At 43.0% G+C, this 26132-nt stretch overlaps 2 protein-coding genes across 4 annotated transcripts in view; both read right to left on the reverse strand.

Annotated features, from left to right (window-relative positions):
* Positions 1-16034, reverse strand: part of LOC121924242 (zinc finger protein 420-like) — a 25434-nt gene extending 9400 nt beyond the window's left edge. The window contains exons 1-6 of one of the 3 annotated variants that reach the window (XR_006102553.1): positions 14664-16034; positions 13324-13450; positions 12713-12795; positions 11950-12076; positions 5553-9805; positions 3191-3264 (exon numbers count right to left, since the gene is read on the reverse strand). Coding sequence is in view for 1 of the 3 variants with exons in the window: in XM_042455513.1 (XP_042311447.1) it covers positions 7971-9805; positions 11950-12076; positions 12713-12795; positions 13324-13450; positions 14664-15749 (3258 nt within the window). In the remaining 2 variants the exon portion in view is untranslated. Of the gene's footprint in view, positions 1-3190; positions 3265-5440; positions 9806-11949; positions 12077-12712; positions 12796-13323; positions 13451-14551 lie in introns of those variants that run through there. The other 2 variants (XR_006102554.1, XM_042455513.1) reach the window with 2 other exon arrangements.
* Positions 16035-18737: 2703 nt separating this feature from the next.
* On the reverse strand, positions 18738-24750 carry LOC121924280 (zinc finger protein 595-like). Its single transcript, XM_042455599.1, has 3 exons — positions 24617-24750; positions 23680-23806; positions 18738-20718 (listed from the first exon to the last, which is right to left on the reverse strand). Exons 1-3 carry the CDS (start codon positions 24689-24691, stop codon positions 19595-19597), a joined length of 1326 nt encoding a protein of 441 aa, XP_042311533.1. The 5' UTR covers positions 24692-24750; the 3' UTR covers positions 18738-19594.
* Positions 24751-26132: the final 1382 nt, after the last annotated feature.

The following is a 26132-nucleotide window of genomic DNA, read 5'->3' on the forward strand; positions in this document are numbered from 1 at the left end:
AAAATTTGGGAACAAAGACATCTGAAAAATCTATCGGTATGAATTAAGGAAAACTATTATAAACTGATCTGGAAATGGTACTTAACTCCAGGGAGATTACATAACTTAGATAAGGATAATTCAAAATACTGTTGGAGAGGATGTAATGAAGTGGGACCATATATACATATGTGGTAGCAATGTAAATATGTAAAAAAAAAAAAGGGAAATAGTAGTATTAGAAATTGAAAATATTATGGATATAAGAATAGATAGAAACCAAGTATAGTATTGCTATCACTATATAATGATGTAAAATGGAAAAAAGAAGAAAGAAGTCTTGTAACAAATTTGCTTACAGCAGCGAGATTAATTATAGTGAGAAGTTGGACAATGAAAATAAATGTGGAACTGGAGGATTGGTATAAAGAAGTCTGGCCAGTAGCGATTAAAGATAAATTAATATGTAAATTGAAAGTGAAAAAAGGATTATAGAAAAGAAATGATTTTGATGAAATATGGAAAAAAATTATTGAAAAAGTATTAAGAAAAGAAGATGGAAAATTACCTTTGCGAGATTTTGGTTGGATTATATGGATGGGAATGGCTCTGGGGAAGGGGTGCACTGAGGTATTTTTAGTATAAAAGAAGTAAAATGTTAAAGCATATTTGGGTATTAAGGAAGCGTAACATTTTGTATTGTAAAAGTTAAAAATATTAATTAAAAAAAAGAAATTATTTTCCATTGTTTCTTCTTCATCTTATTAGAACAAGACTAAACATTCTTATAGATATTTGAACTATGCAGAGGTCTGGATGTATGGACTGTTTTAAAAAACAGTCACACACTTGTGAAGACTTTACCTCAGTTGTATTCTGAGATTGATCACAGACTAGCAAAGGCATATAGTGCATTCGGAAGGCTTCACAAAAGAGTCTGGAATAACAAACACTTGAAGCGAAGCACAAAAATCAGTGTGTATTGTACTGTCTATTCTCCTCTATGAGTCTGAAACATGGGTCACCTATCGCCAACACCTACGACTCCTTGAACGCTTTCATCAGCGCTGTTTACGTCCAATTCTAAATATACACTGGACAGACTATGTGACAAATGTTGCTGTTCTTGAGCAAGCAGGGATCACCAGCACTGAGACTATGCTATTGAGGACGCAGCTGCGCTGGGCAGGACATGTTTCTAGGATGAAGGATCATCGCCTCCCCAAAATAGGATTCTACGGTGAACTCGCCACAGGTCAGAGTAAGAGGGGCGCCCCAGAGAAGAGATACAAGGTCTCCCTGAAACAACATCTCAGGCTTGGCCAGAAAGATCACCAACAATGGTCCTCCCTGGCCTCGCATCAGGAGGCATGGAGACGCATTATCCATGACGCTGCAGCCTTTTTTGAAAGCTCATGGCGAACGAGTCTCAAAGAGAAACGACAACGCAGAAAGAACCGCAACCCGGAAACATCACCCAAGGAGACTTTCTGCTGTGCTTTCTGCAACCGGACCTGTTTATCCCAGATTGGCCTTTTAGTCATCAACGCGCTTGTACAAAGCATGGGATGAGTCCTTCCTGAATCTTCGTTCGCGAAGGAAAGCCAGAGAGAGAGAGAGATTCTGCCCAGCTTCCAAGATGGCTGATTTGAGTGATAAAATCCACATTTTAGTTTTTCAAAGAAACCATTCAGATTTTTTCTTTAAAAAAATATTTATCTGTAAATGCTGTTCTCATTCACCATTGCGTGGAGTCTTTGTGAAAGGAAGGAATTTGATAATAATTCTGCCTTTTGTTTGCAGTAGGGAAAAAGTGCTCAGTGGATAGCTGTTTTTATTTTGGAAGAAGCCCAATGTGTTTTGTCCTATATATATTTCAGTGGCCTTCTTTGGGGGCTACATAAAAACATAACGAATCCCAATAAATGTAAGTTTAAAATTAAAATGACAACACATAATTATACAGTGAGCCTCTGGTACCCCCTCCCCCCCCCCTGGTGGATACCAAAATCAAGTCCTACTAAATACAATGACATAATAAAATAGTGTCTCTTATATAAAATGCCAAAATCAAGGTTTGTTTTTTGGAATTTATATCATAGAATCATAGAGTTGTAAGAGACCACAAGGGCCATCCAGTCTAACCCTTTGCCATGCAGGAAATCACAATCAAAGCACCCCCGACAGATGGCCATCCAGAGACTCTGCCACTCTCCGAGGGAGTGTGTCCCACTTTTGAACGGCTCTTAGTGTTAGGAATTTCCTCCTAATGTTAGAGACTAAGGTGGAATCTTTTCCTGTAGCTTGCATCCATTGTTCCGTGTTCTATTCTCTGGAGCAGAAGAAATCAAGATTGCTCCATCCTCAGTGTAACACCCCTTCAAATACTTAAACAGGGCTATCATATCACCTCTTAACCATCTCTTTTCCAGGCTAAACATCCCCAGCTCCCTAAGGCGTTCCTCATAAGGCATAGTTTCCAGGCCCTTCACCATTTTGGTGGCCCTCCTTTGAAGACACTCAAATTTTTCAACATCCTTTTTGAATTGTGGTGCCCAGAACTGTACACAGTATTCCTGGTGAGGCTGCCCAAGATGGAATAGAGTGGGACTGCTACTTCCCTTGATCTAGACACTATACTGATGCAGCCTAAAACAGCACTTTTTAGCTGCCAGATTGCTCTGTTGACTCATGTTCAACTTGTGGTCTACTAGGACACCTAGATCCCTTTCACACATAGTTCCCTTAAGGCAGGTGTCCCCCATCCTATATCTGCATTTCATTTTTCTGCCCAAACTGTAGTACCTTACATTTTTCTGTATTGAATGTCTTTTTGTTAGTGTTGGCTCATCTCTCCAGTTTATTCAGGTCATTTTGAATTTTGCTCCTGTCCTCTGGGTTATTAGCTACTCCTCCTAATTTGGTGTCCCTTCTTGCCTTCTGGGCTTTGGTATCTGTTGCTTCAACCGGCTCAGCAAATCAGGACATTTTTTCAATCCTTCAATCGGGGATTTTCCTGGTTTTCCAGGACAAACAGGACGCCTATCTCAGTAACTCACTTTGAGATCACAATGTCTAGAAAGCCAACTAAATGAAAGATGACCCCGGTTTTAGCAAGCAAATCCAACAGGTAAATTAGCCTTTGCACAGGAGCAGGACAGCCTGGATCTCAAAGTTACTTTTGTTTCTAATGAAGTCAAAATGTTATTACCTGTATTTTATTGCCCCTTGTCCCCATATGGCTAAGAAGGGGAATGGCCTCTGCTTGCAGCAGGATCCCTAATCCTAAATGACAACAGAAATAACATTTGAGACAAAAGGTACGCTTGTGCCTTAACTGTCTCTTTCTCTCCTTTTTTTTCTGTATGATTCTGTGATGCTTCAAAAACTCACCCAAGGCATTTTCTCCATTTTAGTTGTTCCCATAAAGGTATCACTATGTTGTGCTTTTTTGTATTTTGTTTTATTTTGCTGCATGGCAAACACAACTGCTCCTGAATAATAAAAATAACCCTGAGTGACTGCATTAGGGAGTTAAGATTCACTCCATCACCCCAGAGGGGTACAGCATACCTGAAAATGGGACTTGTAAGTAACCAGAAGTCACTTCCAGTTTAATTTTTGGTTGTTTTCGACAGTGGATTTTGGTGTGTGTGTGTGTAAGACAGCAACCTGCAGAAATTGACTGTGTGATTTCTTACCCATGTTTTAAAGCAGGGTTGTTGGCTCATTGGAGACTTGAAGCCTCCACACAAACAGAAACCTGTACAATGACTCATCTGCAGCTTCACATCAACATGGAAATCTGTGGAATGATCTTACAGGTTACGGACCACGTTTAATTTGCTTCCACCTGCTTGTGTTTTGATGAATTTACGATCTGCCTAAAGATATGTTCCTGCAGATATTAGAAACATTTCCATTAATTTTAAAAAGAACCTCAGCCAGGGATCATGGAACTGTGGAGGTTTCTTATCTTACTACATTTGCTAAATAGTCTAGCAAAATCTGGAGTTCCAAATGATGAGATTATTATGCTCTTTCAAAAATTTACGGGGAAAATCAGGCCCCAAGAAACTGCTTGAGGTTCCCCTTTTTCCAGTCTTTCGATACCTGTCTTTGTCATCCAGTCATTCCATTCTGTTACCTTCTCCAACTGCTCAGTATTTTGCTTTTTAGTCACCTAACATTCATTGCTATTGAACACTTTGGGGGCTGTTGGAGGGCAGTTTCCCCACTTAGGATTCAAAGACACAGCCATTAGTCCGGATCAGTACACAAAGAGATCTTGTGGCATCTTCTGAGACTGTAAGAAGCTAACATCTACCTTCTATTTATCACAAAGGTGCTACAAGATCCCTTTGCATCCTCACTCAGAGTTTCTTTGCCAATGCCTCTTCAATCATGTGTGGGTGGTGCAATTTTGGCTACATAAACAGAAGTAACAGATAAGACTCAAACCAAAAACAGAAGGACAGTTGATCCCAAGAGCATGTGCACAGAATCAGAAGTGGGATTTTATCAGTAAATCAAGCAGAGACTGGAGGATTTAGATTTTTATACATTTTCCATGGCTGCACAGCCTGGCCTGGCTAATTTTTGATAATGACACATTGTTCTCAGCAATCTTTAAAACTCAAGTATTGGAATGTTTTTTTTTCCTCTTGTACATATTTGTTTTACCCTCTATGTATATTTATGAAAAAGCATAATGACCTCATCATCACTTGCAACACTATTTAGCAGATGTAGCAAGATAAGAAACCTCCATAGTTTCTTGTTTCCTGCCTTCAGGACAACATATTTTTCTCTCCTTGTTATTCTGTATGTTTCTAGTACCTTGGGACATGGAAGCTGCCTTACACTGGATCGGAATTTTGACTGGCAAATTCTTTCCTAGTCCTACTTGGAAGATCCCTCCCATGCAAGTATAAGGCAGGCTTGACCCTGCTTATCTTCTGAAATCAGATAAACTTGGTTTATTCTGGGTGGTATGCTGGACTAACTATAATGTGTTAACTACCACCAAGGTATCAAGTGCTTTAAAAGGAAAGGGAATGTAACCAGAAATTAGCTACATGAAGGACCTACATCCATCATGAAGAAGAGCTAGGGGAAACATAGGTGCGTTACAGACTGCCACTTTGCAGCAGTCTGCCAGCGCTGCTGTTTGCTCTGCGAGGGAGCCGCAGCAGCCAAACCACGCGACTCCCGCGCAGAGCAAAAAAGAAGCTCCAAAATGGAGCTTCTTCCTGCAGCACAGTTATGACGCTGTGTAAGTGCCACGCAACGTGCGGATGCACAGCGTCTGCTGAGTCAATATGGCAGCAGCCATGTGGAACGGCTGCCGTCATATTGTACGTATTCACTACGTACTAGGGTTAGGGGTGTGTGGAAGCACCGCCCCTTCCTAACCCTAATACGTAATGAATACGTACAAAATGGCAGTTTGTAACCCGCCATAAAATGATACAGCTTCTTGCTTCCCCACCCAAGTCAGCATGCAAAAATGTGCATCACAACCAAAATGGGGGAATTACATCTAATCAAAATGCAGACAAAGAAACACATACCTGGTCAAACCAGTAGCCAGCAACATGGGAGTCTGATGGAACAAGAATGCAAAGTATTTGGTTTAATTTTATCACACATAAATAAGAACACCATAAGAATGGCCTTTCATTGCAGGAAGACTGGGGGACATTTCCCTTAATAGAGAATATTTTGTTACTGGGCTAGATAGATCATTGTGTATTATTTGTCCCTATTTATTTTTATCCTTCAAAGGTTTGCATTGGTTTGCCAATTTTTTTTTTAGAACAAAACAAGAAGATTGGAAATAATAGTAGTAGTATTTTACAGACACAGAAACCTGGTTACATTCTTTGCCATAAAGGAAAACTGGCTGCTACTAAAAAAAAATCCTTCATCTCGTGCAGATGTATTTTGCATCAAATTAGATGCAGAAATACCTTTGATTCTGCACCTACAAACATCCTCCCAGACATGAGGTACTTTTTATTCTCTGACATACAACTGAAATTTCCACAGGGTCAAAAAATAACTGAGAAGTCAATCAATGCAAATTTGCCTAAAGGAGGATTAAAACTGAACAAGTTCGGTATCAAGTGCTTGAAAATGTAGTTGTCTCAAAGAAAAACAACTCAGAAAAAACTGAAGAGGTATACCACAATAAAGAAACAAACAATTTTCTCACATCACCCCTTTCACTTTACTCCAAAACCTTGCATTAAGTACAAAGTTTGCACCTCAGTATTGTGTCAAAACATCTTGCTTTCTAGAGCCAGAGGTGCCTAGGGTTTCATAGCGGTTTGTTAATCAGGCAAAAATACAGTTTTCAAACCATTTGTAAAATTACAATCAGCATCTCAGAATATCAGCAATGTAAATATATGTTTTATATTGGGGACAGATACTGATAGACCTTTAATGGATGTTTGAAGTGAAATCAGGCATGATTATAAACCCCCCTTTTAAAAAACCCTAAATACAAATGATCCATAAGAGTGTGTGTGTGTGTACCTATTGTAGGAGGGGAGGGTAATCAAAAGTGCTGGTTTTTTTAATCCATTCTACAACCACTTCCTTTGGCTTCTTAATAAGTTTTAATAAATATAAGATCCTAATATTTTCCCCAAAGAGTTATAAAAACTCTCACCAGAGGGATTCTTCCCTTAAACCAGGAATTAGGTTGAACATCTGCCAACAGCGTATCATTTCTAATTGCTCAAGACCCTGCAAGGACTTCAAGGAAGATAAAGCTCTGCCAGGTGTAGTTGTGCTTCCTACTCCTCTCCCTGGGCATGCCACCTCCTTCCTCACTGGCTGAGCACTCCCCACTATAGTCATTTAGTGAATTGGGAAGGACAAGCTATACCAAGGCAATGTCCAGCTGTGTTTTAGCAGAGAGACATAGAAAGGTTATGTCATTCTCCTGGGCCTCTGAGGAGTCCTTCAAGAACACCCTGGAAATCCAGGAGGAGGCCTGCGTCTTGCTGTATCTGGATGCACCAACACAGCCGGATGCTGCCTGGTCACAACCTTGCCTCTAAATGTCTGGGGAATGGCACCCAGCAAACAAGGAGGCCAATTGTGTGTGTTGCAGAGGAATGCTGGATGCTTTTGGTCTCAGTGAACAAATAATAACTTGCAATGTTGCCTATACAGTATATGTAACAGACAGTACTGTATTCCAGCCATTAGTTTTACCATAGGCACAATGAGAGTTTCTTTTCCAAGTTCTTTTTGTATGCTAGGCATTCACCAATGTACATTTATTTATCAAAGCACATTTCACAAGGGTTGGGGAAGAAACAGGTTTAAAAACAAAACAAAACGCTGGTTGTTGTTTTTTTTTGGGGGGGGGGGGAAAAACAATCCCCCCCCATTAATGTGTAAGACTACACCAATAAAGGGCTAAATCAGAAAGTTAAATAGAAAAATGCAGTTTGGATGTTATGGTAAGTAGCTTAAATAATAAAGTGCTCTTTTAAAGCAAAATATTTTGGTTGAACCTGCGTTAATTTAAAGGACTGGTTTTTTAACGTCGTTTCTTGCACTATAAAATAAAGTGATTAAAAAGAAACAACTGACACTAGATACTGGTCTAACAACAACTGCCAATAACCTTTTAAAAGTTAAAATGTTTAAATTAAAACAGTCATGGTTGTTCCAGTAAAAAGGCTGGAAAATAGTAATAATAGCCAGACTTTTAAAAAATGATTAATCCATTTTTAAAAATTGGAGTGCTTTATTTTAAAGTTATTTGGTTTAAACCAACTTAGTTTCAACCAGCCAACCCTGCATTTAACATTTAAAGGTTCTCTCTTCTATGCAGATTACTTGATGCGAAGAAAGATCTCAACTCAATGGTCATTATCACACAACATGTAAAGCCAGGGTTGGTTTATGGTATATGGAGAGCACGACAGGACACACTATGCAATAACTACCACTTGTAGTTGGTTCACCTAAACAAGCCACGGAACTGCACTCCATGGTTTATTTATTGTTTCATTTTGCTGGCAGGCAAGTCCTGTGCTGTTGCCAAAGCAATTGTCATATTCCAGAGATTTAAATGGTTTCTCCCCTGTGTGAAGTCTTTGATGATAGATAAGACTTCTGTTCTGACTGAAGCTCTTTCCACATTCCAGACATTTATATGGTTTTTCCCCTGTGTGAATTCTTTTATGTACAGTAAGGTTTGCACTAAGTCTAAAGAGCTTTCCACACTCCAGGCATTTGAATGGTTTCTCCCCTGTATGGACTCTTTGATGGAAACTAAGGCTTCTGTTCTGTCTGAAGCCTTTCCCACATTCTAGGCATTTAAATGGTTTCTCTCCTGTGTGAATTCTTTCATGGCAAAGAAGAGAGTCTCTCTTCATGAAGGCCTTGCCACACTCTAGGCATTTAAATGGCTTTTCCCCAGTGTGATGTCTTCGATGGATGGTTAGGTATTCATGCCTTAGAAAACTTTTCCCACATATCAGGCATTTGTATGGTTTCTCTCCTGTGTGAATTCTTTTGTGTGACATAAGATGTGAATCCTGACTAAAATTCTTGCCACACTCTAAGCATTTAAAAGGCCTCTCCCCTGTGTGAACTCTTTGATGGCGGATAAGGCTTCTGTTCTGACGGAAGCTCATTGTGCACTCCAAACATTTATAGGGTTTCTCTCCTGTGTGTACTCTTTGATGTATGACAAGTTGTCCACTTTGGCTGAAGCTTGTTCCACACTCCAAACATGTAAATGGCTTCTCCCCTGTGTGGGTTCTCTGGTGGCGAGCAAGTCCATTGCTCTGACCAAAGCACTTCCCACATTCCAAACATTTAAATGGTTTCTCCCCTGTGTGCACTCTTCGATGATCAGTAAGGTGGTGATGGCTACGGAAGCGCATTCCACATTCTGCACATGTATATGGCTTCTCTCCTGTGTGCATTCTTTGATGGTAGGTAAGACTTGTGCTCCAACTGAAGCTCTTTCCACATTCCTGGCATGTATACAGTTTCTCCCCTGTATGAACTCTTTGATGGATGGTCAACAGCTCATGTCTAGAGAAACCCCTTCCACATTCCAGGCATTTATATGGTTTCTCCCCTGTGTGGACTACTTGATGGTATGTAAGGCTTATGTTCTGACTGAAACTCATTCCACACTCCAGGCATTTGAATGGTTTCTCCCCTGTGTGGGTTCTCTGATGGCAGCTGAGCCCTGTGCTCGAACTAAAGCTCTTTCCACACTCAAGACATTTGTATGGCGTCACGCCTGAGTGTATTCTTTGATGTATAGTAAGTTGTCCACTTTGACTAAAACATTTTCCACACTCCACACACTGAAATGGTTTCTCCCCTGTGTGTACTCTTTGATGATCTGTAAGCTGATTATGACCACGGAAGCTCTTCCCACACTCCAGACATTTATATGGTTTCTCCCCTGTGTGTATTCTTTGATGGTAGGTGAGGCCTGGACCTGAATTGAAGTCCTTCCCACACTCCAGGCATTTGTATGTTTTTTCCCTTGGGTGATTTCTCTGATGTATAATAAGTCGTCCACTCTGACTGAAGCTCTTTCCACATTCCAGACATTTATAGGGTTTTTCTACTATGAGTTCTTGCTGGTGGTAAGCAAGGCCTGCTATACTCTGACTGAAGTATTTTCTGGTTTCAAGACACTGAAATGGTTTAACATCTGTCTGCACTCTCTGAAAACAGTTAAAGCTCTTTTCACACTCCAGATGCTTAAATGGCTTCTCTGTTGTGTGGGCTTCCCAGTGATTATCTATTGTTGATTTAAGCACATCCTTAGCTGAAAAAGAGGGGAAAATGTAAGCAATTGGGAAGAAAACATTACATTTTTCAATCAAGGATAAAACAATGTATGGTGGAGTATGCTGGAATATAAAAGTGGTTTTGACTAGGCTTTCATGGCCAGCATCCATAGTTTTTTGTGGGTTTTTTGGGCTATGTGGCCCTGTTCTAGCAGAGTTTCTTCCTGAGGTTTCGCCAGCATCTGTGGCTGGCATCTTCAGATAATGTTTGCCTGGAAAGGACTTGGCTATATATATTGTGTGACTTGGAAAAGCAGGAGTGATTTGCATGTATATTGTTAGTTGCTAATGGCAGTCCTCAGGGTGTGCAAACCAGGATTAATGTCTGCTTGATAGTGCTCACTGTCTGCTGGGAGAGTTTTCATTTGCTATCTTTCAGGACTGGTAGCCAGACCTTGTTTACTTCAAGAGTTTCCTCTTTTCTGTTGAGCAAAACCTGTGAACCCTACTTCTTGGAAGTTGAACTGAAGCACCTAGAATGGACTCTACAGGCGAATGGTTATTCCAGCTCAGAAATCAGGAGGGCTGCCAGGCCCAGGAAAACCCAGAGGAGTGAAGACAAGCAGCCACCCAAAGGGAAGCTATTTTTACCATACATCAAAGGAGTCACAGACAGAATAGGGAAACTGGTGAGGAAGCACAGCCTGCAAATGGTTTACAAACCAACGAAGAAAATCCAGCAAATGCTTTGCCCAACCAAGGACCAGAGAGACCTGCTCACAGCCGCAGGTGTATACCACATACCATGCAGCTGTGGACAAGTCTACATAGGGACCACCAAACACAGTGTGCAAACAAGAATCAAGGAACACAAGAGACACGGCAGACTGGGCCAGCCAGAAAAATCAGCAGTAGCAGAACATGCCACAAACCATCCTGGGCATAAAATACTCTTTGAAAACAGTGAAGTTCTGGACCATGCCAACCACTACCATGTCAGGATGCACAGAGAAGCCATTGAGATCCACAAACATCTGGATAATTTCAACAGAAAAGAGGAAACCCTTAAAGTAAACAAGATTCGGCTACCAGTCCTGAAAAATAGCAAGATAAAGACTCAACAAATGCAAATGAGAAATCTCCCAGCAGACAATGAGCACTAATCAAGCAGACACTAATCCTCTTTTGCAGACCCTCCCACCCTGAGGCCTGCCATTAGCAACAAAACAATACACATGAAAATCACTCCTGCCTTTCCAGGTCACACAATATTTATAGCCAAGTCCTTTCCAGGCAAACATTATCTGAAGATGCCAGCCACAGATGCTGGCGAAACCTCAGGAAGAAACTCTGCTAGAACAGGGCCACATAGCCCGAAAACCCACAGACATTTGGTGATAAGGCCAATCCTAACAGAAATTAGGCTCTGATTTTATCTTAACTCTATATCAAAGTGAGAAAAATGTATAGCTGTTAGCTATATCAAACAAGGAATGTAAGCCAAAAGGGACTGATTTTGCTTTCTGGGGTTTTAAGAATATGTAGTTCTTTTCTTAGTTGAATTCCCTCTCTTTTTAAAATAAATCATAATTTACTTTTTTGAATGAACAGCTGAAGAAAACTTCCAATTCCATGTGCAAGTACTTAGAATGCTGTTTATTGATGGAGAAAGCTTGTCTCACTGTAGAACTATGTAAGCTTACAGCATAATGTACCGAATCATACCCATTCAAACACTGCTAAGGTGTTGGAACCCTCCAAAATTATCTCTAGCACAGAGCATATTTAGTGGATCCTAGGAAGGACTCTTCCTAGAATCCATAAATGGTGAGGTTCCCTGGATCCCTAAAAATGTACACTTCTTATGTTATGGCATATCTCCTGGCCCCTGTGAACTCTAATTCTTTTCCCTCTTGCTAGAAGCGTTTATATTCTGCACACTGCTGGAACACCTTAAAGCCGGCTTTTTGCTGGCCAAAAAAAGGAGCAGATCTTTGCTGCTCCTTTTTTGGCTGGCTTCTAGGAGGATTGGGCCCACAGCATGGTTGCTGTGGCCCCAATCCATCTTCAGAAAGGGAGGCTTGAATCTGCCCCTTCATGGTTGTCTGTTTCAGCCCAAAGAGAAGTAGAGAACTATCAAGCCTTCAGGATCTTTTTTTTTTTTTTTAAACTTGATCCTTACTCAGAGAGGCATCGATCTCTAGCTTCTCCTCCATGGGCTTCTTCAGGGATTTTTGTTCTGTATCCAGTAGGGCCACTTCCTCCTTGGCAAAATGTCCTGGCTCCACCTCCTCAAAGGAAATTGGGGTCTGGAAAAAAAGACGGAATATTTCTGATTACACAATAAATAAACAAAAACATGTAACTAGATTATCTACTCTTTGGGGCTGAACAGACTGCCCCTAAGGGGTGGCCTGCAGCCGCCTCTTTCTTTGCTGGATCGGGGCCATGGCAACTACACACTACAGCCCTGATCTGGCCTTTCCACAGCACAAAAGGGAGCTTCAAAAAGGAGCCACCGGCGCTGCAGCTTTTTGGCGCTCCTTTTGCACTGCATCATGCCAGCATGGGGGCAGAGTCAGGGCATACGTTGTGCAGTTGCTGTGCCCCTATCCCGCCCCCAGGCTGGCCTTTATCACCGGCCTATTGAGGCCCTTTGTGACCAGACATTCTCTGTCCTTTTTTATCGTTAGATTCAAATCTCTCTTCTGTGAGGCACACAGCAATCATTTGCTAGGAGGTCACTCAAGAGGTTCAGACTGAACTTGCAAGTTGCAAGGCAACACATGCTGAGTCTGCTTACTTAAAGAAGGCTATCTTGAAGGATGTTGAATTGGAAATGAGGAATTCTCCTCCCACTGAAGGGGGACCATGCCTCTGAAACTAGCAGGGAGAGCAATCTGGTCTTAGAAAATCGTCAGGAGGGACAGAGAACCTTCTCTTACCTGATCTGAGTGCAGAACAGCTCTTTCCACTTTGTCACAAACAGGAGTAGATCTGGAACACATCACTGACATTTTGCCACTACCTTAGAGGGTGAGAGAGGAAACAAAGAGAACAGATGAATTTCCCCTCCTGCATTATTATCCTTTCATCTCATCCTATTTGTCTTGAGGCACAACTCTAAATGTTGGATATCATTTAGGAATGTGCAGACCAGCCTTCCCCAACTTGAGTGTATAAGATAAAAGACACATAGAAATCCCCTCATAATTATTCGGCGCCAAAATCTGCGAAGGAACTGCTAATAACAAAGTCACAGAAGAATACATATATGCATGAGTCAACAACTATAGCTAACCTTACAGACGTTTTTTCACCTGCAATTGGAAGGAAACTGGTCAAACTACAAATTACAGGACATATGCAGAAAACATATCCAGAGGTTGGCAGCTGTGTTGGCCACATAGTACAGTATCACCCCAAATCCACGAAACAATTACGGTATATCTTTATTGCCTTTGGCTGGACCAATAAAAGACATATGCAGAAAAGCAGGGAATACAAAGACAGATTAATTCTGTATCTATTTGGTCATGGACAAAAGCATTTGTACCTAGAGAGGTCACATTCCCATAATTCTCCAGCATGACTTCTCTGTACAGAGCCCTTTGGTCTGGATCCAGCAAGGCCCACTCCTCCTCTGTGAAATGGATAGCCACCTCCTCAAAGGACACAGGGACCTGAGAGGAAAAAAGAGATGGTTGAATTTACTGTGAAAAATTCAGGTGTCTCTGTGTGGGCAGCTCTTCAGGTTTGCTCTAATTACTCTTTTTGGAGTATAATTTATAGCCACACAAAACAAATCTGCAGGTAGATTATCTGTGGGAGAGAGCCCCTTAGTTTCAGTCCCTCTTGTGGTTAGCATCTTTCAAGTTTCTTGGGGGTCTTACTAGTCCACCCACCCCAGCCATGGGCTTGCCATCTGTGGACTGAAGCACCTATGGATGGCCCCACCCCATTGTCCATATTGGCAGTGCCACATGCATGGTGCACCTCCATTAAAAACCACGGCCTTGAGGTCTCAGGTCTTTGACATCTGTAGGGGAGTCCAGGATTGAATCCCTGCAGATATGAAGGGCCAATTGTACTTAATCATACTACTCTTATTCCACTTTATTTGCCATAGATCCATCCTATGGAATACTGGAATTTTTAGTTTAAGGAGGACTACTCAGAATTTATCTGAAAGCTTTGGTACTTTACCACACTACTAATCCCAGGATTTCCCTGGGCAAATAAAGAGAAATCAAAGTACTATTATTGTTTGACAGAATCTGTGTTGCAGAGTGAGGAACTGTGGGAGTCCAAGGGACCACGTTCACTCTCTCCAAGAGACCTTAGAGGACTACACCCAAGGGGGGGGGGGGATTAAAAACATTTTTGCCTCCAAACAAGCTCTAGGGGTGTCTGGGGGGCTAATTCTGCCATGCTTTCAGGCCTCTGTGGGCCAATATAGTCCCAGGACAGACCTTTCTTAACAACAGTGATTCAAGTGGAATCATCCTGCTCTACATCTGCAGTGCAAAGGGCCCTTGGTTCAGAGGGAGTCTTGCTTAGAGGGAAAAAGAAAGGGTTTATTCATTTATTTATTTGCTTACTTTTATTCATATGCTCCCTTTCTCCCAGGACGGGACCCATTGTATGGACCTTATGTGCCCCCTAGGCTCTTTTTACAACTTCCAGATCCCCTTTTCATTTTTTACAGTGGAGAAAAATGCTCTCCAAGACCTGGAGCATGTATAAAACAAGTCACCTATGTGATGTTTGGGGCAGATACACACCCCCTACTACTTCCACAGGGCAGCATTACATGGGGTGAAACCCCACAGGGCAGCCAGGGTGGGATGCACCTTCCCCTCCGTCTCTTCCATGGGGAAACCCCACAGGGCCCACCTCTTTCCGTAGGACCCCCACTGCTTTCCCTGGGGCATCCTGGAGGACATCCATCTCCTCAGGGAAGGCGCCTGGCTTCTCCTGCAGCTGGACGTCTCTCAAGAGATGCTGCAAAGTGCTCTGCGGAGCATTCCTCTTTTCATCTGAGGCATCCAGCTCCTTTTGAGATGCATCCCTCAGACTATTCAGTATCCATCTCTGGTCCTCCATCTTTGCTTGGAGGCCTTCCATCTTTCCCAAGCCCCCCATCTTCTCCCGCAGTGGGTCATCCCACAGAAAGCCCCAGGTGGCATCCTCTTGGGCGCCCAAGATCTCCTGCAAGGTGCCCATCTTCTCCACAGGGATGTTGTGGTCCAAGGCAGCTAGGAAGGTAGTAGCCCCTTCCTCCTTCGAGGGGGCATCCCACAGGGCACAACCCTTGTACAAATGGGCGCCCTTTTGCTCCACCTCAAGACCAAACAGGGCACCCCTGAGAGCCTTCCCCTTCCCCTTCTTCTTCTGGGAGTCCCTCTTCCCTCGCAGGGCAACCAGAGGAACATCCATCCCTTCCTGCAGGGCGCCCCCCTTTTCGCTGAGGAAGGCCACCTTCTCTGGGAGGGTGCCCCGCAGAGAGCCCCCCTGCTCCCCCGAGGGGTCCCTTCCCCTTCTCAAGGCAACTGATGACAAGACCCCTGCTCCCTCTGGCAGGGCCAAGCCCCTTTGCAACGCCCTGGAGCCCACGTTCTCTGGGAGGGGCGCCTGAGGGCCATGCCCCTCTTCCTTCAGGGCGCCCGCCTTCTCCCTCAGGGAGCCCAGGTTCTCTGTCTGAGGGGCACCCAGCCCACCCTCCTCCTCCTCCTCCTCCGGTGTCCTGAGGGGGCGCCCTCGAGGGGCGGCGGAGGCCTGGCTAGCCTCGGGGCCTGCTGCCTCCTCCTCCTCCTCCTCCTCCTCCTCCTCAGGGCCGCCCCTCCGTCCCTCGCTCCTCCTCCAGGAGGCCGCCCCCCTCTCTTCGTAGCCGCCACTCCCGGCCCCTCGGGCATCCTCCTCCTCCTCCTCCTCCTCGGCCAGCTCCACGCAGTCCCTGACCCTCTCCCGGCTCCCTTCCATGATCAGGGACCCCCTCCGATTCCCTTCCCCTTCCTCCTCTGCAGGGAAACAATGGCGCGTCCACCCGAGCGCCGCCCTTTAAGCCGTCGTCCCCAAGAAGCCGGGTCCCTCTGGGTGCAGAGAGTCCAGCCAGGCCCCCTTCCAGACCCTTCTTCCTACAGTCCCTAGCAGCCTTCATATGTCAGCCTGTCAGAGCCAGAGGCCAAGGATTCTGGGAATTGGAGTCCTTCCCTCCGCCTTTTGCAATTCCTAGCGATTCCGCTGGGGGCGCCATCCCCGACAGAAGAGAAGAAGGCCCTCCTCCCTCAGCCTCTGCTGAAAGGCCTCCAGGGAAGGAAGGAGACTCCTCTGCACTCTTCTTCCTCTGTCAAACAGCAGCCCTTACTCCTGAGGTTGAGGAGGAATCGCTTTTCCTGCAGCTTGCTTCCATTGTTCTGGCTCCTATTCTCTCCATATGACATCCCTTCAAGTATTTAAACAGGGCCTTCTCTTCTCCAGGCTAAACATCCCCAGCTCCCTGACTCTCTCCTCAGAGGGATTTATGGTTTCCAGACCCTTCACCATTTTAGCCGCCCTCCTTTGGACACATGGCTCCAGTTTGTCAACATCTTTTTTAACCTGCGCCCAGAACCACAAAGGAGGACGAGGCACCGCAAAATGTAGACCATTCAGTAATTGTTTAGCTTTGATTGTACAAAATCAAAGCCAAACATGCCAATATAAATGTAAATTCATGCTTCTTAGTCATGATCCAAATGGAAGATATAAGCTAAAAACACTCATATATATTTGTATCCAGTATTGGAGGCATTTAAGAAGGCACTTAAAATGGATCTGTTTTGGCGATCGTAATTACCCACCTGCCCTTGTGTAGGAGATATCGCTCCACTTCTCTGACCTTTGCACAATTTAATTGCTATTGTTATTCAATGATGAATTAATTTTAATGGAATTATTATTGCTATTGTTCTTGTATTTTATTGTTGCATTTTGTATGTGTTTTTATTGGTTTGTAATCCCGCCTCGATCCATCTGGGAAAGGCGGGAAAATATAAATAAAATTATTGTTATTATTATTATTATTATTATTATTATTATTATTATTATTATTAAATTCCTGCCTCTAAAGGTAAAGGTAAAGGTTTCCCCTTTGACAAGGTTGTCACGTTGTGTCATGGTGGTTCTTAATCATGCTCAAAATGGAGGACATTTTGGAATTCCTCCTGGACAGAAGGTTGAAATGCAGGATGTGTCCAGGAAAAGGAGAACATCTGCTCGCCCTGTGCCTCCATCCAGGGCAGGCTTGGTAGGGATTTCTTTTCCTTCAGCTGATTGGGACAAAATGGCACATGCGCATGGGACCACACCACCATTCAAATGAATGGGACTCCAGTACATACGAAATTTGCCTTACGCTGGTGGAACAGATCCCCTGCGTATGGCAAGGGTGAATTGTATTCACTCCTCAGTATCTATGGGTTCTTTATCCATGGATTCAAGCATCTACAGCTTGAAAATATTAAAACAATATATAAACTCCAAGAAGCAAACTGTGACTTTACCATTTTATATAAGAGACACCATTTTCCTCTCTTGTTGTATATAATGGGACTTGAGCATCCACCCAATTTTGTACCCACAGGGCTCCTGGACCCAAACCTCAGTGGATAGCAAGGGTCCTATTTATTACTAATTAGCATTCTGATTATGCAAATTTGACACATTAATCATTGTGCTTTTCTACCATGATGTTTCAACCTCAGCACTGGTACCAAACTAAGAGGATTCCCCCCCTTCTTTTTTACCTTAGCTGATGTGAAGAGAGGGAGGCTTCTCAGCAGCCTTGAATTGTGGTGACCATAATGACACAATAGTTTTGATGGCAGAACAGAGTGGCACTATTACTTCCCTCCATATTCTTGATTCTACAGTCATATTGATGCAGCCTAGAACTGCATTGGCATTTTAGCTGCTGCATCACATTACTGGCTCAGGTTCAACTTGTGGTCTATTAGGACTCCTAGATCCTTTTCACATGTACTGCTTTCATGCCAGGTGTGTTTCCTACATTTCCTCCTGTTGAAATTCTGTAAAACCCATGGTTGCAATGACAGTAGAAAATTGGGAGCTGCTATATACTGACGCTTGTTGTATCTTGTCCCCAAATGTCAGTGCTGGCTCAAGGGGTTTAGATAAGAGTATTTCCTAGCTGTCTGGACATTGCTGGACAGCTCCCAGGAATACAAGGCTCCATCTGCACTGCAGAAACAATTCAGTTTGACACCAGTTTAACTGCCTGGCTCAATGCTATGGAATTCTGGGAACTGTAGTTTGTTGTGGCACCAGAGCTCCATCAACCCTGCTGAATCTTCAAAGAAATGCCTTTCCAAATAGCAAGTTTCCATTAACTTTCTAGATTTAAACAGATGCAGGGATGTTGTTGTGTGATTTCAAGTTGTTTCTGACTTATATGGTAACCCTAAAGTGAATCTATTATGGTTTTCTTGACAAAGAATTGACAAAATAGATTTGTTATTGGAGGTGGGGGGTGGGTTGCCATTGCCTTCCTCTGAAGCTCAGAGAGTGGGATTTAGGATCACCGAGTGGGTTTCCATGGCTGAGTCAGGATTTGAACTCTGGTCTGCTAGAGTCCAGCACTCAAACCGCTACACCAAGCTGGCACTACCAGGGATTGGTGCCATATTTTATTTATTTATTTATTTATTTAAGCTAATAATATATGGTCTAGACAATGCAACAGTTAGGTGAAATTGTAATTGTTTGACCGGCCATACCCAAAGGGTGCTCAGCTCCTCTTCATCTTGGGAAGAAGTGACCGGTTGGGTCCTGAGTTCTGTCCTGGGCCCAGTGCTATTCAACATCTTTATCAACAACTTGGATGAAAGAATGGGGAGTGTGCTTATCAAATTTGCAGACACCAAATAAAAGAAGAGGCTGAAGACCTGATCCAGAAAAAGAATGAACCAATGGCCATTATCGCATCATTTAATCAAACATCATTGCAAAACCAAGACTGTGTAAAGTAATAAAAATTGATTTCAGGACAAAATTTCAAGCTTAAAAAGAGAGACAAGCCCATTATATTTAGCTCCAGTGGAGTTACCCACCAACTTATCCTAGTAACTGTGAAAGTATGTCAGATCACAAGGCTACTCACATACCTGGCAGGATGCTGGATTCAACTGAAGCTCATTGCCCAAATTCAGTTGTGTTGACAAGTTTCTCCCGTATTTTGAGAATTTATACCAGAAGTAAGCAAAGTGTGCGCTCAGGGTTGTATCTCAGCCCTCAGATTTTCTCCCCAAAAAGCAAATAATTGCCCCAGAATCCTCCAGGGAGCAAAGATTGTTAACGTATGGCGTTTTGAAGGCTTTTTCTGTGGTTTTGAAAAAAGGCCCTCATCAGCCCAAAACAGGATCATAGGAAGGGATGATCAAAAATAGTGAAAGGTACTCCTAGAGGTATCATTTGCTGTTTTTGGAAGGGGTAAATAACAGTAGTAGGTGTGAGGCAGAGTGCATGGCTAAAAAATGGACCCATAAGTGGAGGGTTGTCCGCCTTTGATTTTTATAGTTGATGCAATGTTTGCATTCTCCATTTCCGATTAAAGTTTGACTGATCAAATCAATTCCAATTACTTATAAATCACATTTTGATCATTTCTATCATTGTTCTGCTGCTTGTTAAGGTTTAATCACTCCAATAAACTATTTATTTACATACCACAGTGTGGACTGTTGGGCTGTTGTGTGAATTGTCCACCGGCTGTTAAGGTCTGATGTGCACCCTGCTTCTGTACACATTTCATCCTGACTTTTCCTCTTTTAAAAAGGAAGGCTGTGGTCCACCAAGAGCCCATGCACATTCCAGTCATTTCTAAGATTTGAAGTATCCCTCCCGAGGGGTATTATCGGATGCCAATTTAGGTGTGTACTGTCATCGAATTGCTTTCCACATTCAGAAAGTGTAGATGGCTTTGTGTGACTTTGTTGATGTTTTTTGAGATGTGAGCTTTGACTAAAACATTTACCACACTCGGCACATAGGTAAGGCTTCTCACCAGTGTGAATTCGTTGATGTCTTCTGAGGGATGTGCTCTGCCTAAAACTCTTACCACACTCAGAGCACTGATAGGGCTTTTCTCCTGTATGGATTCTCTGGTGTATTTTAAGGAGTCTGCTATCACTGAAGCTCTTTCCACACCCTGAGCAGTTATAGGGCTTCTCCCCTGTATGAATTATTTTATGTCGTTTAATGAGGATGCTCATATTGAACCTCTTTCCACAATCATCTGCATGGATTATGGGATGGGAGGGACCACTTGACCTGTAACAGATTTGCTTTCCACAGTCAGAACACTGGCACGGTTCCTCTCCTGTGTGAGTTTTTCTATGTCTTTTAAGGTGTGTGCTCTGCCTAAAGCTCTGTCCGCACTCGTAACATTTGTATGGCTTCTCTCCTGTGTGAATTCTTTGGTGCTTATTAAAGTGGGAGTTGCAACTGAACTGCTTTCCACACACATAGCATTTGTAGGGTTTTTCCCCTGTGTGTACTCTTTGGTGTTTTTTAAGGCTTGAGCTCCACCTAAAGCTTTTCTCACATTCCACACATTTGTAGGCCTTGTTCCCCATTTGATGTGAAGTAAGTCCTATGCTAAGATCAAATTGCTTTGCACACTCATGGCATTTATATGTTTTCTCACCTGTGTGAATCCTTTGATGTTCAGTAACGTATATCTGCTGATTTAAACTTTTCCCACACTCTGAACATGTAAAGAGTTTCTCCTGGTTCTGAATATCACTTCTGTTTCTTTCCAAATATTCTTCAAGTACTGGAAGTTCATGGAAGTCATTTTCTTCAGGAACAAGGGATTTGTCCTGCCACTTCTGCTTTTCTTTAATTTTTATTTTCTGTTGTCTTCCATCTTTATTTCCCTCTCTTCCATCACCTAAAGAAATCCAAAGAGAAATCTGGTCAGGGAGAAGCAGATGATCACATCAGGAAATAAACCCAATCAACTATTATCAATTACAACTACATAAAAACAGAAAACATAAACTCTGAATATGGCTGACCTTGTCTGATTTTAGAAGCTAAAAAGGACTGGGCCCAGTTAGCACTTAGACAGGAACTGACTAAAGAATGCCAGTGACCATCCAAAACTAGGAATGAACCTACTTGAACCACAGGAAAACTGCCTAGCAGAGTTGGCAGTACTGGGCTAGATAGACTAAGGGTCTGACTTATAATCGAGGCAGGATTACAGCCAATAAAATGCGTACAAATCATATCGATAAAATACAATAACAATAATTTTCCATTAAAAACTAATTAGTCGGCTATGACAATAACAGTAGAATTATATTATGGTCAAGAAGTGGAGTGATATCTCCTACATGAGGTCAGGTGGGTAAGCTCACCAGAAGATAGCCGTCTTAAGTGTCTTCTTAAATGCTTCCAAGGAAGTAGTAAGGCGGATCTCTTCCAGGAGACCATTCCACAGTTTTGGTGCGGCTATTGTAAAAGCTCGTTGGGAAGTCAATACTACTACTACTAATAATAAAATTTTATTTATGTTTCCCCGCCTCTCCCAATGGATTGAAGCGGGGTTACAGGATACATACACAATCTAAAAAATATTACATCAAAACATCAACAATCAAACATCCAGGGGCAAAGCAGAATATCGTTGTCAGACAGGCATATTGGTCATCACTCCTCGGGGGGGGGGGGGGGGCTTGATGAAAGAGCACGGTTTTAAGTCTCTTTTTAAATGTTTCCAAGGGGGTCGTGAGACGGAGCTCTTCAGGAAGACTATTCCACATTCTCGGGGCCGTTATTGTAAAGGCCTTTTGGGATGTGGAGACATATTTGGAAGATGGTGTTTCCAGTAAATTCTTACCAGATGTTCTGAGTGTGTGGGGCAGATCATATGGGGAGATGCGGTCCCTCAATTAACTCGGGCCCAAGTCATGTAGGGCTTTAAAGGTAATAACCAACACCTTGCACTGTGCCCGGAAGATAATGCAGACAGTGAAGACACTTCAAAACAGGTGTTATGCGGTCAGACTTGGAAGGACCAGTGACCAGTCTGGCTGCTGCATTTTGAACCAACTGAAGCTTCTGAACTTGGTACAAGGGTAGCTCCATGTAGAACGCATTACAAAAATCCAGACGAGAGATTACCAGTGCATGTACCACTGCTTCAAGGTCCCTCTGGTCCAGGTAGGGATGCAGCTGGCATATCAGCCAAAGTTGGTACCAAGCACTCCTGGCCGTCACCTCCAACTAAGATGACAGCTCTAGTAACAAGTCCAGTAGCACTCCCAGGCTCCAAACGTCATCTTTTAGAGGAAGACTGGTTGACAAATCTCCTTCCCTGAACCAGAGGTACCTATAGCAAATACTTCCGTTTTCTCTGGATTCAGCTTGAGTTTGTTTTCCCTCATCCAGCCCATTACCAACCCAAGACAGGCATTCAGAGGAGAGATGCCATCTTTAGTTGCTGCTGCAGTTGTAGATATAGGTGCAGTACAGACCGCCAAAAAGCAGTGTACCAGCATCAGTATTAGGGTTAGGGAGCACGCACCATCTACACGCTCCCTAACCCTATTACGTACTGCTGGTGGCATAATGACAGCGCCCTGTGTACATGGGTGCCGCAATTATGACGTCACAGCCGTGCCGCATCCAAACGGCGTGGCACGGGTGTGATGTGTTTGTGCCGCATCAGACCACTTGTGGCGGCCTAACAGTGGCACTGGAAGGAGCTCCGAAACGGAACTCCTTCTGGAGGGCGCCTCGTTCCCACAGCCACCAAACAGCTGCAGGAATGGCACCAGGGAGAAAGGGGCCGAGCGGCCCCTTTCTCTCCTGGCTGTGGCTCCTGGGATGTCCTGGGGCACGAAGCCCCAAGGACACCCATTTTCGGGATCAGGGAGAAGTGCCATTTTGCTGCTTCTCCCTGGTCCCAAAAAGCACTGGATTGGGGCTGCTGTGGCTGCCCTGGCCCCAATCCGTGCCTGAATGGAGCGGCTGCAGGCTGCCCCAAAGGGGTGGTCTGTATCCTGCCATAGAGAACTATATTTGGGTGTCATCAGCGTACTGATAACACCCCGCCCCATGTCTCCGGATGATCTCACCCAGTGGCTTCATGTAAATGTTGAACAGCATTGGGGACAGAATGGTGCCCTGAGGGACGTGAGATTTCAGCTCTCCTTTGAAAGAGCAGCTGTCCCCCAGCATCACCATCTCAAATCTGCCCGAAAAGTAGGAATGGAGCCTAACTCCCTCAGGCGATCCAGAAGGATACCATGGTCGATGGTATCGAAGGCCGCTGAGATGTCCAAGAGCACCAACAGGGCCATACTTCACCTGTCCATGCCCAGACAGAGATCATCAACTAAGGTGACCAAGGCAGTCTCAACTCCGTATCCCACCCTGAAGCCAGTTTGAAATGGGCCGAGATAATCAGCTTCCTCCAAGACAATTTGGAGTTGGAAGGCAACTGCCCTCATGATCACCTTGCCCAAGAATGATAGGAAGGAGACCGGATATAGTTGTTTCACACCTATAAGGCTGCTTCTTACACTGCAAAATTAAAGTGTTATTACAATCAACAGTCTAATACACAGAGCCTGGAAGAGATGCTTTACTGGACTATAATTCCCAGACTGCCCCCTTCAAGTCAACAAGCCATATAAGCATGCGCCCAAAAAGATTTATGCCATAGTCCAGAGCCAAAAATTATGTAAAGCTCTGATTCAATGGCTCTACTCTACTTGAGACTATCAACAGCATGCAGGATTACAATTCTCAGAACCTCACACCTACCATGCCAGTAGTTTTACTACAAAAACCCTGACTTTTCTGAGCTCTGCTCTTAGGTAATCAAATGAGTGGGTCTTACCCAGAGAAGCCAAATTCCTGCAATTCTCCCATGTAACTTCTTCATGTAGAGCCCTCTGGCTTGAATCCAGGAGAGCCCATTCCTCTTCCGTGAAATTCACAGCCAGTTCCTCAAAGGTCACCAGATCCTGGAAGAAGGAAGTGTTTTTCCCCATTGGTTAATGCTACAATCCCCAAAATACAGTGAAGGTGATATGGAAGGAGGTTCTATACTAAAGCTTCTTCTATGGTTATTCCTATTGTCCTTCATTCTTCCACAATGTGGGTTGGCAACCTGGAATCCTTCAGATGTTTTGGACTATAAATCTCTCATGATCTCTGACAATAGTACATGTCAAAGGGATCTAGGAGTCCTAGTAGACCACAAGTTGAACATGAGTGAACAGTATGATGTGCTAAAAAACCAATGGGATTCTAGGTTGCATCAATTGATGTATAGTGTCTAGATCAAGGAAAATAATAGTGCCACTGTATTCTGCTTTGGTCAGGCCTCACCTAAAATACTGTGTTCAGTTCTGGGCAACACAGTTCAAAAAGATGTTAATAAGATGGAGTGTGTGCAGAGGATGGTGTTATAGGTAAGGAACTGAAAGCACATAGCCAAGCAGCAAACAAAGAGGAGACAAGCTCTATGTGCTAAAAGATGGTCAACGGTTTATTAGTGTTTAAAAAGCTCTTTAAACACTAATAAACAGTTGACTATCTTTTAGCATGTGGAGCTTGTCACCTCTGCTCCAGAGGTTGGATGGCCTTCTCTCAGGAGTGCTTTGCCTGTGTATTCCTCTGCATGACAGAGGTTTGTACTAGATGGCCTTTGTGACCCCTTCCAACTCTATTTTTTCTATCAACAAGGCAATTTTGATATGATACCGAAGGAGGTTACAGCAAAAGAGATGCACCCAGTCTGTTTTCTACTCATTTTATTCTTCTTCTCTTACCTTATTCTCAGCCACAGCAATTGTTTCTGCTTCATCAGGAAGAGCAGAAGGACAGGAACAAAGCACCAGGGTCATTCCACAACCTGTGAGTAAGACAAAGAAAGTAGGAAGATGCTTTGATGCTTAATAACCATTTGATACCTCCATCTCTGGATTCCAGCCAGTGTCCAGTAGCTGTGAAAATGGTGAATGCTGTGTTAGGAGAGGGATCAAATAAAAATCAGCTAATTGTGTAATGTTTTGATAGGATTATATAATATATAAAACTGCATTATATTGAAAGCAATAGGAAAAGAGGAAGACCACATTACAGGTGGCTTGACTCAATCAAGAGGTGGCCAGGAGTGCTTTTACACAGTTAGTGTCAGTTCATTCTACTGCTTTTAAAAAGTTAAAAATATATAAAATTACAATTAAAACAGCATTAAACAACAAGAGATTTAAAACGATTTAACATCTTACTTTAAAACACTGTTGTTGCTTAATGCTGCTTCAATCGTAATTTTGAATGTTTTTAACAGTGTGTGTTTTTATTGCACATAGGTCCAAAAAACACTGCAGAAATAATCCAGTTTGAGACCACTTTAACTACACTGGCTCAATGCTACGGAATCTTGGGAACTGTAGTTTTGCCTTTTGTGGGACATTTAGCCTCGTCTGTCAGAGATCTCTGGAGCCATAATAAACTACAGTTCCCAGGATTCCCTAGCACTGAGCCAGGGCAATTAATGTGGTCTCAAACTAGATTGTTTCTGCAGTGTATTTTGAACCATAGTTTTAAAAAAATACAAAATTAAGATTGAAATAGTACTGTGTTACAACAGTGTTTTAAAGTAAGATTTTTACCTACAGTAGTTTTAATTCTGTTTTTAAAATTCTGTTAAATAGTTTTAATAATGTTTTTAATTTGTGTTTTACTTTCTTTTATTCTGTATCCCCTTTTTATCTGTGTTGGTCTATGACTGTAACAAAGATTCTATTCTATTCATTTTAATTTTGTTGTTGCAAACTTCCTCTGAACACATTTTGCCAGGAAAAACCCATGATCGGTCACCTTAGGGTTACCATAAGTTGGAAGACTTAAAGGCACACAACAACAACAACATTTTTATTGCATTTCTGCCTTTTAATAAGAGGCTTTGAGTCCCAGTTTGGGAGAAAGGTAAATAAATGATATGATCACCCTGTTTAAATATTTGAAGGGATGTCATATTGAAGAGGGAGCAAGCTTGTTTTCTGCTGCTCCAGAGAACAGGACCCGGAACAATGGATGCAAGCTACAGGAAAAGAGATTCCACCTCAACCTTAGGAGGAACTTCCTGACAGTAAGGGCTGTTCGACAGTGGAATGCACTCCCTCGGAGGGTGATAGAGTCTCCTTCCTTGGAGGTCTTTAAACAGAGGCTGGATGGCCATCTGTCAGGGATGCTTTGATTTGGATTTCCTGCATGGCAGGGGGGTTGGACTGGATGGCCCTAGTGGTCTCTTCCAACTCTATGATTCTATGATTCTATGAA

Source organism: Sceloporus undulatus, chromosome 2 (assembly GCF_019175285.1).
Source record: "Sceloporus undulatus isolate JIND9_A2432 ecotype Alabama chromosome 2, SceUnd_v1.1, whole genome shotgun sequence".
NCBI classification, from domain to species: Eukaryota; Metazoa; Chordata; class Lepidosauria; order Squamata; family Phrynosomatidae; genus Sceloporus; species Sceloporus undulatus.

Coding starts and splice junctions, on each gene's coding strand:
- LOC121924280 (XM_042455599.1), bottom strand. CDS start 24,691: ATGACCCTGGTGCTTTGTTCCTGTCCTTCTGCTCTTCCTGATGAAGCA. Junction 23,807..24,616: donor TTGCTGTGGCTGAGAATAAG/GTAAGAGAAGAA, acceptor TCCTTCTTCCAG/GATCTGGTGACCTTTGAGGA. Junction 20,719..23,679: donor CAGGAATTTGGCTTCTCTGG/GTAAGACCCACT, acceptor GGATTTCTTTAG/GTGATGGAAGAGAGGGAAAT.